This window comes from Bos mutus, chromosome 1 (genome assembly GCF_027580195.1).
Source record: "Bos mutus isolate GX-2022 chromosome 1, NWIPB_WYAK_1.1, whole genome shotgun sequence".
NCBI lineage: Eukaryota > Metazoa > Chordata > Mammalia > Artiodactyla > Bovidae > Bos > Bos mutus.
The window spans coordinates 105,848,042-105,861,328 of NC_091617.1; the positions used below are offsets into that span (position 1 = coordinate 105,848,042).

Genomic DNA, 13,287 nt, shown 5'->3' on the forward strand with positions numbered 1-13,287 from the left:
CACAATAAACTGTGGAAAATTCTTCAAGAGATGGGAATACCAGACCACCTGACCTGCCTCTTGAGAAACCTATATGCAAGTCAGGAAGCAACAGTTAGAACTGCACATGATACAACAGACTGGTTCCAAATAGGAAAAGGAGTACGTCAAGGCTGTATACTGTCACCCTGCTTATTTAACTTCTATGCAGAGTACATCACGAGAAATGCTGGGCTGGAAGAAGCACAAGCTGGAATCAAGATTGCCGGGAGAAATATCAATAACCTCAGATATGCAGATGACACCACCCTTGTGGCAGAAAGTGAAGAGGAACTAAAGAGCCTCTTGATGAAAGTGAAAGAGGAGAGTGAGAAAGTTGGCTCAAAGCTCAACATTCAGAAAACGAAGATCATGGCATCTGGTCCCATCACTTCATGGGAAATAGATGGGGAAACAGTGGAAACAGTGTCAGACTTTATTTTTGGGGCTCCAACATCACTGCAGATGGTGACTGCAGCCATAAAATTAAAAGACGCTTACTCCTTGGAAGGAAAGTTATGACCAACCTAGATAGCATATTAAAAAGCAGAGACATTACTTTGCCAACAAAGGTCCATCTAGTCAAGACTATGGTTTTTCCAGGGGTCATGTATGGGTGTGAAAGTTGGACTGTGAAGAAAGCTGAGTGCCGAAGAATTGGTGCTTTTCAACTGTGGTGTTGGAGAAGACTCCTGAGAGTCCCTGGGACTGCAAGGAGATCCAACGAGTCCACTCTAAAGGAGATCAGTCTTGGGTGTTCTTTGGAAGGACTGATGCTAAAGCTGAAACTCCGATACTTTGGCCACCTCATGCAAAGAGTTGACTCATTGGAAAAGACTCTGATGCTGGGAGGGATTGGGGGCAGGAGGAGAAGGGGACTGCAGAGGATGAGATGGCTAGATGGCATCACTGACTCGATGGACATGAGTTTGAGTGAACTCCAGGAGTTTGTGATGGACAGGGAGGCCTGGCGTGCTGCAATTCATGGGGTCACAAAGAGTTGGAGACGATTGAGCGACTGAACTGAACTGAAACTGAACTTAACATGTGAGAAATGAGGTCATATTTCCAAATTCAAGATTATAAAGTCAGAATTATTCCAGTGAGATAACAGGGTGCACAAAAGAAATTCACTGAACATTTATTATATCATGGTATTTTTGTTCTTCAGGTGGCCTACCTAATCCAACAAAATGTTATCCCACCTTTTTGCAACTTGCTGACTGTAAAAGATGCACAAGTTGTGCAAGTAGTACTCGATGGACTAAGTAATATATTAAAAATGGCTGAAGATGAGGCAGAAACCATAGCCAATCTTATAGAAGAATGTGGAGGTAAGTTTATTATATGCTGTTATTCCACATTTTAATATTCTTTTTGTAACTACTTTTATTTTCAAATGCACACTTCTATATTTTTCTGTCTAAATACTATATTCTATATGTACAGTCCTGCTCAGCTTGCTGCATATTCTTACGTAACTGAATTGCTGCCATATATTGAACAGGCACTGTGCTAAGATACTGGGAAGACAGTGATAAACAAGACACAGTCCTTGCCCTCAAGGCATGTAGTCCAATCATGGAGATAAACATGAACTGATTTAATGATTACCCTAATAGAAATGTGCAACAAAGTGAAAAACCGAACTTGTCCTGGAAGAAATAGGAAGTAACCTGAGCTAGATTTGAGAGATGAATAAGGATTAAGAAAGTAAAAAGGGATGAAAGGTGTTCCAGGCAGAGATAACACCATGAGCAAAGTCTGAGGTGAGAAATAGCATTCAGCAAATTATAAGTAGTTCAGTGTTGCTAAATCACAAAGTATGAGATAGAAAACGCCAGAAGATGAGACTGTAGAGTTAGCCATTGATCAGGCCCCTACAGTCTTGGAAGCTTTGTAGCACAGCAGATACTTTAAGGCGGTGGTTCCCAAATCTAGCAGTGTACCGGAACCACCAAGAAGGTACACAACATGCCTTAGCTTTCAGCTCTTAAGATGAACATCTAGACAGAACATGGAAGTTTCTCGTGTGGGTGTGGAACAAAATATATTATCAACCTAGGTAAGCGTAAAAGTAAAGCTGTTTCGGATAGAAGTTGAGAAGTAAGTGAAAGGACAGGTAGCTAAGAATAGGAGAACAAGTATCTTCAACTTATTTAGTAGAATTTGGTGACTTGAAAATTAATAGGAAGTGTTTTTAAAGTTACTTAAGTGATACGCAGCACACAAAATGACAGAACAACAACAACAAAATTTGTAACTATCAAATTGGGAACAGGAAACGGGAAATACTGTTAGGTAACTAATTATAATTAGAAAGTGAGTTCCAGAAAAAATTTAAAACTTAAAAAATTTGAAATTTAAAAGGAATAGTTAAAAATTTTTTTCCTACTTGTGTATTTTTTTCTTTTACCATATAAACCTTTTAATAATTAAAATTTTATTTTCTATATTAATATAAAAATATAGATCTTGAGCATTGCCTATTTCACTGGAAGTAAAGCCTAGCTTACAAATTTCCCAAAGGATTCTCTGCCATAGGGTACAACAAGTCATTGGAAGATTTTACCAAGGGAATTGATATGTTTAATGGAACATGGATATGAGGGGAATGGAACCCTGGTAGAGACTGGCAGGAAACCACCTAGGAAAGTGTATAGCGACCACACCACAATAAATGAAGGCAGTGATAATAGAGACGAGGGGGAGATGACAGGATTCAAAAAATGGATAGGATAGGCTTTGAGGTTTTTGAGATTCTGTTATAGAGTTGAGGGAAAGGGGAACTTTAATAATTAGTCTTTCTCACAGATTTCAAACTGTTGTTGATTATCACCAGTAAGAATACAGTAGAATAAACAGTGTAAATGAAGAATGGCAGATAACATTGTGTTTGTACAGCTTGAACTTTGGTACCTATAAAGTGTCCTCATGGAATTATCAAGCAGGTTTAAAGTTTTAAGCATCTGACGCTCAGAAAAATGAATCCATAGATGAGTACAAGTCCTCAACCTATATGTAAATAGTAGTTAAGCCTTTTCGTGAAAAGGCCCCATAAGGAGAGTGTGTAAAGTGAGAAATATGCCTAAAGCAATTTCCTCCGCTTAAGAAATAGAGGACAAATACTCATAAAAGGGCAATTTCACTTTAATTCAGAGATTTTAAAATTAATTATTACTCCTGTTAGGCTTCCTTGGTGGCTCAGTTGGTAAAGAATCCGCCTGCAATGTAGGAGACCACCTGCGGGAGGCAAGGGTTCGATCCTTGGGTCAGGAAGATCTCCTGGAGAAGGGAATGGCAACCCACTCCAGTATTCTTGCCTGGAGAATCCCATGGACAGAGGAGCCTGGTGGACTACAGTCCGTGGGGTTGCAAGAATCAGACATGACTTAGTGACTAAACCACTACAAAGCAAAACAGTATTCAATTTTTATATCAATAGGTTGTTTACATATTTTGCTTTTGATTTAATACATTTGTTAGTATTTACAGGGGAAAATCCTCTTTCCCCTGAAATACTGTTGTTGATCATGATCATTTTTCATTGTACTTAATAGCTGTCTTAACATTCATATTTGTTAATCATGAGTATTTAAAAGTTTTTTCTTAGATGCTCACTAGAAAAATTTGGCAAATGCTACTAAATAGAAAGAACTTGCTTTTAACTTCTTTTACTTTTCTTGCACCTTTGGGTTTTACTGTTTGTTTTGGGGTGTTTTTGGTTTTTTTCTTTAAACATGGCTCATGGGATCCTCAGTTTCAACCAGGATTGAAACCGAGCCACATGACAGTGAAAGCCCAGAGTCCTAACCACTACACCACCAGGGATTTCCCAGCTTTTAACAGAGTAATTCTACATACTATTACTCCTTACAAACACTGATGTATGATATATAATTTTATTCTGAATAGATAGATATCCCATTGCTTAATTTATATGTAGTTAAACCCTCAAGTGTTTGGGTTTTTTGGTTTTTGTTTTTTGTTTTTTGGCTGCAGTGTGCCACATGGCATATAGGATTTTAGTTCCCTGACCAGAAATTGAATCAGAGCTCCTTGCATTGGAAGTGTGGAGTTTTGACTACTGGACTGCCAGAGAGGTCCCTCAGATAATTTTTTAAGATAAATACGCTATATCTTTGTGAAAAAATCCTTACTGTTTTTAAGATTCACCTTTAGAATAGATACCCCAAAATTGAATTTATGTGTTCCCAAGATTATTGTAACACTTTCTGCTGCTGTGTTGTTGTTGTTGTTTTAATATTATTATTATTTCACTTCATAAAATCTCTTACAGGACTGGAGAAAATTGAACAGCTTCAAAATCATGAAAATGAAGACATCTACAAATTGGCCTATGAGATCATTGATCAGTTCTTCTCTTCAGATGATGTATTTAATAATCTTATCATTTTCTTAGTTTTACTTAATAAGCATAGGTCTGGATGAAATTTAAGCTAGGACATATATGTATGCATTTTAGAGAATGGAATTGAAATAGATACATAATATTTCAGTTTTTTAAAGTCCTTTGGGGTATTAAAAAGTAGTATTAGCTCAAATGGCAAAAACAGAAGAGAATTTTTTGAGAGTGAATAAATTAGGCTTTATTTTCCCTTGATGTCTCTATATTTTATATTGCTAATAGCCTAATGTGTTTATAAACAAAATAGTGAAGCTAGTATATCCTATAATAAATCCATTATGACAATAATTAATCTGTATTTGAATATATTGCCACCATTAATTTTAGTTGGTGACCAAAAACAAATATGAAGATAAATAGATACAGTGGAAAAAAATTATCAAGAAATGTAAGTTACTATATAACGTATACTATAGAAGAATGTTTTCAGATTGTCAGTATATGGTAGTTGAAATTAAAGAATTATTTTTAGTATTATCTCTTTGGGAATGTTAAATCTAAAATTATAGTGATCAGATATAGCCAGCAGTAGATTTCTTGATTAAGTTTCTCAACTTTTTAAAAAAGAAAATGGAATATTATTAAATATTTTGTTAAGTATATATGGTTTGTAGATTAACTTGAGAAGGACAATACTAAAAAAGAATTAGACTATTTATACCTACAGATTATCAAGCTAAGTCCTATTTAGAATATAATATTTGTTAAAAAGCATACTTTTTTAAAAGTAGCTTTTATCATGTATTAAAGTTGGATATTTTTAGAAGTCCTAATTGATAATTAGGTATACACAAAGCCTTAATGATTTTTAATACTTCAACATGCAAGTCTTGCTTACTCTGTTACATTGTGAAAATAATAATAAAGATGATGTGCCTCTTTATAGGAACTATACCATAGGCACATAATTTTGTGGTATTTCAACTGTTAGATATAAAGCATATAGAAAGAATATCAGTTATCCATTTTAATAGGGCTATTATGTTACACTTTAAGCTCAAAAGTTGTCTCCAGTTGCTATTAAAATATTAACCGAAGAATACACTTAGCCTCCAAAAGTGGTAGCATTAGAATGAGTATACTGTCTGAATTTGAGACATAGTCCCATCTCCAATCTCTTTCATTCTTTCAGAAGATATCCATTTTGCATATTCTCTTCAGTTTCTTCTCTTTTGGCATCCCTTAAGAAAAAAACCTTTATGAAGTGTTTTCAGGGTTCTCAAGGGATGGTAGGACAGTGTTGGCCACCCATAATCTCTCATACTTTTTAAATGGAAGTGTTAACTACAATTCTATGTTTTATAATTTAAAACTAACCATCACCTTCTTTTTTTCCCCTCCCCTTTAGATTGATGAAGACCCTAGCCTTGTTCCAGAGGCAATACAAGGTGGAACATTTGGTTTCAATTCATCTGCCAATGTACCAACAGAAGGGTTCCAGTTCTAGAAAGATGTTGTGGAAGTTAGGTACAATGCAGCACTGGGATATATATATATATATACATATATATAAAAAGGTTTGATCCATCAAGCTTGGCTCATGGGATCTGCTGCTGCATTAAATCGGGAAAGAAAATGTGAAGATTTCATTTGGAATCACAGAAAATGCCCAAATGAGGTCAAGATGGCGAGTGGGTGCGAGTGAGAATGAGTGGCAAAATGTAATGAAAACTCTACATGGATGCTTATTTAGGTTGTTCAAAGTAAAAAGGGCTACAGGTCACAGATCTTCAGTGCCTGAGAAGGAACAATGACTTTGTATCAATTGAGGGGAAAGTGCAGTACTGTCATCTTCAAGCCTTGTAAGCATGAAAGAGAATAGGATGCCCATAAAAGTCAAAGGAAAACGAGCCCAGGCCTTGCTATGAAGCAGTGTGTGAGTGGACAGTGTTGAATGAATGTCTGGCTCAGTGATGGAGAGCCAGGTTCATCTTTCAAATCTAGGGCTCTTCATTCACGAAGCAGACTCCTAGTCCTGGAGTGACTGTGTACGAGAGTATGGTTGTGGTGCTGTATGTGAACGCATGCAAGCTTGATTTGCCTTCAGGGGGCTGATAACAAACCTAGTAAAATCATCAGAGTGAGATCATAAGTGTTACTGTACACTGGACATGAAAACAAAGACCAGTTCAGCAGCAGACATTGGTGTACTCTGCAGCCTGTGTTTTCTATTTCCCTTCCTCCCTGTTCCCACCCCCTCCTTTTTTTTTTTTTTTTTTTTTTTTTTTTTTTTGTGGGAGTTTTTTGTTTTGTTTTTAGTTTTTATTTACTTTACCTAGTATGGCTTTTTAGTTGCTTCTCAAGTCAGAAAACTTTCAGGAAGGTTTCCCTGTGCATTTGCACCAGATGAATGTTTGATGCTATGAAAAGCTTTCCATATCATCAAAACTAATTTGTGTAGATTTTTGCATGAAAAAAAAAATCATAAATTTCCCTCAAAATAGACTGTGTTGCAGTACACAAGTTGCCATTATAGTATAAAACAGTAAAATGTGCTTTTAAAAGCCATCCTTTTCATTTTCAGAGATAACATAAAGATCTTTGCATGAGGTAAATCTACAGCCTAGTTCATTTTTAGATTTTGTTGAGTCCTGTAAAGAAGAAGAAGAAAAAAGTTTCAGTTGTGGTAGAATACCGTGCTGTGTTTAAATGTTACTTGTTTTCAAACTTTGTTTTCTATGAAAATGATATGGAAACTTCTAAAATGGAATTTGGTGCATATGTACTGCTGAATAAAGACCGATGAAGAGGTTTGAATAGATGTACAAATCAAGTAATGGTTTGAACACCTTTAATAATATGCCTAATCTGTTCAATTGTTTTAGAATCTTTTTATCTTAGATGTAGGCAGCCATGAACAATCTATTTTGAGCCACTTTAGGGAGAAAACTTTGTATTTTTAAAACTTGCATAAAAGTTATGCAAGTGGTTTTTATAAATTGGAATAATACCTCAGTTTTGAGGTTATGCACACTAAATTAAATGTGACATAAATTAATTTGTACAAAAAGAACTCTTTATAAGGTGGCTCATTGTAGGAAATCCTGTGCCTTCCCCTTTGAGCACAAGTGTTGCATGAACAACAGTTTGCTATAAGAAACATACCAGATTAGCCACCATTAGCATCTATATCTACTTTGTGTTTAAAAATCAACTGGTAATTCTGAAACACTGTAGAATGGATAAAAATTATTTTGTGATCATAACTCTTTGTTGAACTAGAGTATTTTTGCAGCATTCCTTGTCATCAAAAACATGGTTAAAGTTTAAAACTAGAAGCAGCAGAAAACTAGCTTGTAAAATTTATCCAAGTAGAGTGCAGGCTAGGCTATCTTGGGGAAATAAACATTAAAACTCAAAGCAATGTTTTACATGGGGCATGTGTGTGTGCTGTGTGCATTTTTTATATATATATTAATGTAAAGTTAGAGTACAACTCAGTGGCTTGTGTTTGCTTGTCTTTCATAAGCTTTTAACATTGACCCAACATTACAAAAGAAGTTTCTTAAATTCTTTAATTTCAGTATGAAAGTGAAAGTGAAGTCGCTCAGTTGTGTCCGACTCTTTGTGACCCCATAGACTGTAGCCTACCAGGCTCCTCTGTCCATGGGATTTTCCAGGCAATAGTACTGGAGTGGATTGCCATTTCCTTCTCCAGGGGATCTTCCCAACCCAGGGCTCGAACCCGGGTCTCCTGCATTGTAGACAGATGCTTTACTGTCTGAGCCACCAGGGAAGTCCTAATTTCACTATAGATGTATTAATATTCCAACTTACTGAATTTGTTCAGCTGATGCCATCTGTGCTTCTGCTTCTTCCCTGTCCAAACCAAGATTCTGACCTACCTTCACTCCTTCAGCAAAGTGGACTGAGAGAGACAACCTGAAATATATTTTAAGTATTTCTATTACTTCAGCATATGGCTGCAAATGATAGAGTGCACACAAAGTATGATTTTACAAATGGCATAAGTTACCAGAAGTAACATAACAGTGCTCTGCATAAATCTTGTTTCTTAGTGTACAAAAACCTGGTTAAAAGTAAGCCAGTGAGGTTATAGTAGGCCAAATGATTTTATAGAGTAATTTTCTTACGAGTGCTGGACTCATATCAGCTTGATTAGTCAAGGCCTGCAGAAGAAGCTGATCTCAGAGAAGAACCTAAACTGTCTTTTAAAGGGGCTCACCTGATTAAATCAGGCCTACCCCTTATTATCTCCCTTTTAATTGACCCAAAGCCAAACTGATTAGTACATTATTATACTTGCACTATCCCTTCCTCTTTACCCTATGCGTGCGTACCAAGTTGCCCCCAACTCTTTGTGACCCTGTAGGCAATAGCCCACCAGGTTCCTCTATCCAAGCATGAATACTGCAGTAGGTTGCCATGCCCTCCTCCAGGGGATCTTCCTGATCCAGGGATCGAACCCACATCTCTCAAGTGTTTTGCATTGGCATGTGGATTCTTTACCACTGGCGCCACCTGGGAAGCCTACTGTTTGGCCTAGTCACAGAGTGATATCCATCATGCTCAAATAATCCTGTCAACACTTGAGTAAATGGAATTATAAAGGGTATGTATATCAGGGAATCTTGGAAGCCACCTTAAGAGTTCCTGTACCACAAAGAAATAACTAGCATTTAGAGCTGGAGCAATTTAGATGTGATCACCTAACATATCACAAGCTTATTTTTGGATGAAGGTCCCCTGTGAGAATCTAATGAAAACTGCCCGAGCTTCCTTCCAGAATACATATACATACAGTTGGGAGCTCTGTGGGAGTCTGAATTTCAAGATATGATCTGTCCGAGTCCTCCCTTTCAGATGATGGACTTGCCAAGAGGTGACTTGACCAAGGTCACAACTACTACTAAGGGCTAGATAAGACCCAGATCTCAACTCTTAAAATAGGGAGCTATGCTTTCAATTACTGCTGCAAAACTCATTTAAATTTGTGAGCCAATGCAAAAAAGCATTTATGCAGCATTTCTTATTGTAGTTTGAGAAATGACACACTAATTTTACAGAAGCTTGTCTGTGAGTTTTGAAATTACAGTTGACACTTTGAACACCATGGACTTTGCAGGCCCACTTACTTGCCTTTTTTCCCCACTAAATACGTACTTCAAGGTCAACTGTACTTTAAATCAGCTGTCTCTAGATTACTTGTAATACCTAATACAGTATAACTGCTACGTAAATAATTGTTAAGTACACTGTAAATACTGTGTAGCTAATCCCTTGAATACAGCTGAGGTTAGGGGCAGTGGCCCTCATCGATGGTTCTGCATCCAAGGATTCAACCAGCCACAGATCATGCAGTATTACAGTGAAAACAAGTCCACGTGTAAGTGAACCCATGTTATTCAGGGGTCCACTGTATTATATTTCTTTCTGATTTTCCAAAATTGAATCTTTCATTGTGGATATTAAGAAGGTGAACTATATATAAACAGGCCAATTTAGCTTGAATTAGAGAAGTTACCAGTTGTGAACTCCTGAGGCCTAATGGGTTATTTATCTCTTAAACATGACGTTTTAAACATTTAAGGAGAAAATGGTTTTTCATTTTAGCAGACACATTAATGAAGTGTATGCTTTTTAAAAATATGAGTAATGAAATTTACATGCCTTTAAATAAAATCAAAGTGCACATTCATAGTCTTACTGTATTCAGTTAATTCCTAAATTAAGGTGAAAAGAATGAAGATTTATAAAGCCTATATTCTGGTGTGATCAGAAGCAACTGAACTATAGTGTACAGTGAATATTAACTATCATATCAATGTACAGGAAGGTAGGTTTAATGTTTTTTCTGTAAGACTTAACCTAGCAGTTTGAACATGTCTTTAAATTCAGGTTCTTTAAGTGACAAGTTTGGTTCAGGATGTCCATGTCAGGATGTACTGTTTATAAAGTTGACTTGACAGCTGCTACTTTGTGTATAAGGGCAGGTGCTGCCCTGAAGATCCTTTCGGATTTACCTCTTAGAAGAGACCTGCACTCATCGTTTATGTTGTTGTCCCAATTTCTGCCTTCACAAGTTTTGCATCTTTGCAGCTCTAAATATGCTGCTTGCTCCAGGTTACTTAGTTTTTCCAAAGTGTCAATTCTTCCAAGTTTATTCTTCATGAAGAAAAACTTTTATAACTTTTTTGTTTCTATTATTCAAGCATGAATCCTGCTTTCCCTGACTATATCTTACCCTGATTTGTATAGCTCATGGATTCTTTGTAAGTCTGTGACCTTACCCAAGATTTCCTCATCTATTTTTGCTCTTCTAACAACTGATAATCTGCTTAAATCTACATGCCGTTTGTTGCACTCAGTCTCCAGTTACCTGCCTTCCAGATCATTCCTTCAGTGTCCCATCTTTCTAGTCCTCGGATTTTTGAGCTTTCCAAGCCATCTTTCCCCCATACTTTGTACATTGTTACCTTTTGACTGATTTTATAATTGGCTATTATAATGCTAATATCCAAACACTTGGACTCAGGAGGGTATTTCTCTTACCTCAAAAAGGGGGACTTCCTGGGGGTTCGGTTCAGTCCCTGATTAGGACTCAGCTTCCACTACAGGGAGCACAGATTTCAACTCTAGTCAGAGAACTAAGATCCCTCATACTACACAGCCAGAAAAGATCGTTTTGGGTCATAATTGGATTTGGGAAGGAGTTGACATAGTGGTGTTCTCCACTGCCTTACTCCATACTTGTTATCTCTTAGGGGTTGTCCCCTTGTTCAACTCATTAGCAGAGAACTTATCCGTAATACGTTATGGGTATTTTCTACTTCCAACCGCTTACCTTTGTACTTGCCTGTGTGCTCCCTCCATAAACAAATTATACTTTGCCTCAAATCTAGTAGCTCCCAGTGTGGTCTACAGGGTCCCCCACCTCTGTGTGTATAACTGGTACAGAGAAACTGGTTTTCACCTTTTTTTTTTTTTTCTTTGAACCTGTTTAACAGGATGGTATAGAAAAGTTGTTAAAGAGCTCCTATTAAAATACCTAAATGGTAACTTTGCTCCAGTCTGAGTCCGCTAGTGATCAGAGGTGCTGAAAGAGACTGAAAAGTTTGTTTCCCTCTCAGCTCTGATCCCACACAACTTTTGTGCAGTTCTCCCCAGCTGCAGAGAGTAAGGAAAGCTCAAAGTAGCAGATAAGGAAGTGTCTTGTTTGGATCCCTATACTCCCAGCCACCTTACATGTTAACATTCAGATGCCTGTCTCCTTCAGGAAGCCAAACACATCCCATACTGTCTACTACCCTCGCCATCCCCATCAGCTCTCACTTTACAGTGTGTGTTTCATACTTATGGTAATGTTTCAGTCTGTAGAGTCGGTTCCACTAAATTGTAAGCTCCTTAAGGGCAAAGTCAACAGGTAAAGCTCTGTAAATCCCATGAAAGTGCCATGAGTTCTGTGGGCACTCAATAAAGGTTTGTGATTACAATGCAACCTCCCACATTAACTGATTACAGTGACTTTCTAAAACTTCAATTTGGAATTGTCCAGTTTGCCTTATTGGACCTAAAATTTAGGATGTTTTCTATAGGAAGAGATACTTCATTCCTTGTCAGATGAATGCTCATTTCTTTACTTCCTTTTCATCACTTTTGATCATTTACCAATGTCAGATCTGGATATCTGACACTCGCAGGATATTGCAATGCATCCTCATGTGTCTTTAAAATACCAGCTCTGCATACTGTAAAGCAGGGGGTGACCTAGTATCTAATACTATTGATCCAATTAATTTTTGCAATGTCATTTATTGAAATATCTTTGCATCATAATAGTGTTTTTACGAAGTAGCCAAACCATAAAGGTAAGTGATTACTGTCTTAGTCTTCAGTATGAAATCAGAATCCTTTTTGGTTATTGATGTTGCAGTGTTCTTTACATAATAAGCTTTCCTATACCCGACTAGCAATTACACAAATTTTTGGATGCTAAAAATAATTAGGAACAAGCACAAGGAACTCTGTCAGTTTTATGTAGTCCTGATCTAAACAGTTGGATAATCACCATGGTATTTATTCTTTTTTTTTTTTTTTTTGCTGGTCAGTGTCCCAGAGGCCTTAAGAACAAATGCATACAGTGGCCCCTTTGACAGAGTCTTTAGCTTCAAATCCTTGCTCTGCCACTCAGCTCTTGTGGAACCTTGTAAAATTATTTTATGTGTTTCCTAGTTGTTCATCTGAAAAAATGGAAAATGTAATAATACCTACCCCAATGGGTTATTTTGTGGCTTAAATGAGTTAATTCATGTAAAACACTCAGAATAATCTTATGTAAATAATAAACATAGCAGCAGGAGAAACTCCCTTTAGCTTCTGCTGAAGATAAAAGCAGAACCTAATTTTTTACATTTGACAAATACCTGAGAACCCACTTTGGGCTAGGGATACGAAGTTAATTAAAATGTATACTTGTTCTCAGTTTACTGAGAAAGAGGCAGTTGTAAATGGAAAAACCAAAACTAAGTACAGTAACAGATGTGCATCATATCATCATATAGGTAAACCTATAAAAGTACCCCCAGTTTGGGGACTACATTAGCTTTTGATGGACCATACAAAAAAACTTCCTGTGTCTTAAATTCATTATTTCCAACTTCAGACTTTCTTTGGCTATTCAGGTTTGTTTTTTTTTTCTCTTTTTCCCCCAACATCCCCCCCCTCTTCTGTTTTTCTCTCATTCTTAGTAGGTTAACTTACCTATTTTAGGGGTGGGTAGGTAGCAAGAGAAACTGTATGAAACAAACTTCCTCAGCCCACTTCTAAACCTAACAGATTACTCACCCACTCCATCTGTTAGAGGAGGTAGGTATCTTTCC

At 36.9% G+C, this 13,287-nt stretch overlaps 1 protein-coding gene across 1 annotated transcript in view; it reads left to right on the forward strand.

Moving 5' to 3' along the window:
• Nucleotides 1-7,825, forward strand: part of KPNA4 (karyopherin subunit alpha 4) — a 61,999-nt gene extending 54,174 nt beyond the window's left edge. Inside the window, exons 15-17 of the mRNA XM_070374007.1 lie at nt 1,190-1,352; nt 4,319-4,413; nt 5,796-7,825. Coding sequence (XP_070230108.1) covers nt 1,190-1,352; nt 4,319-4,413; nt 5,796-5,894 — 357 coding nt within the window. The 3' untranslated portion in view covers nt 5,895-7,825. The remainder of the gene's footprint in view (nt 1-1,189; nt 1,353-4,318; nt 4,414-5,795) is intronic.
• The last annotated feature ends 5,462 nt before the right edge of the window (nt 7,826-13,287 follow it).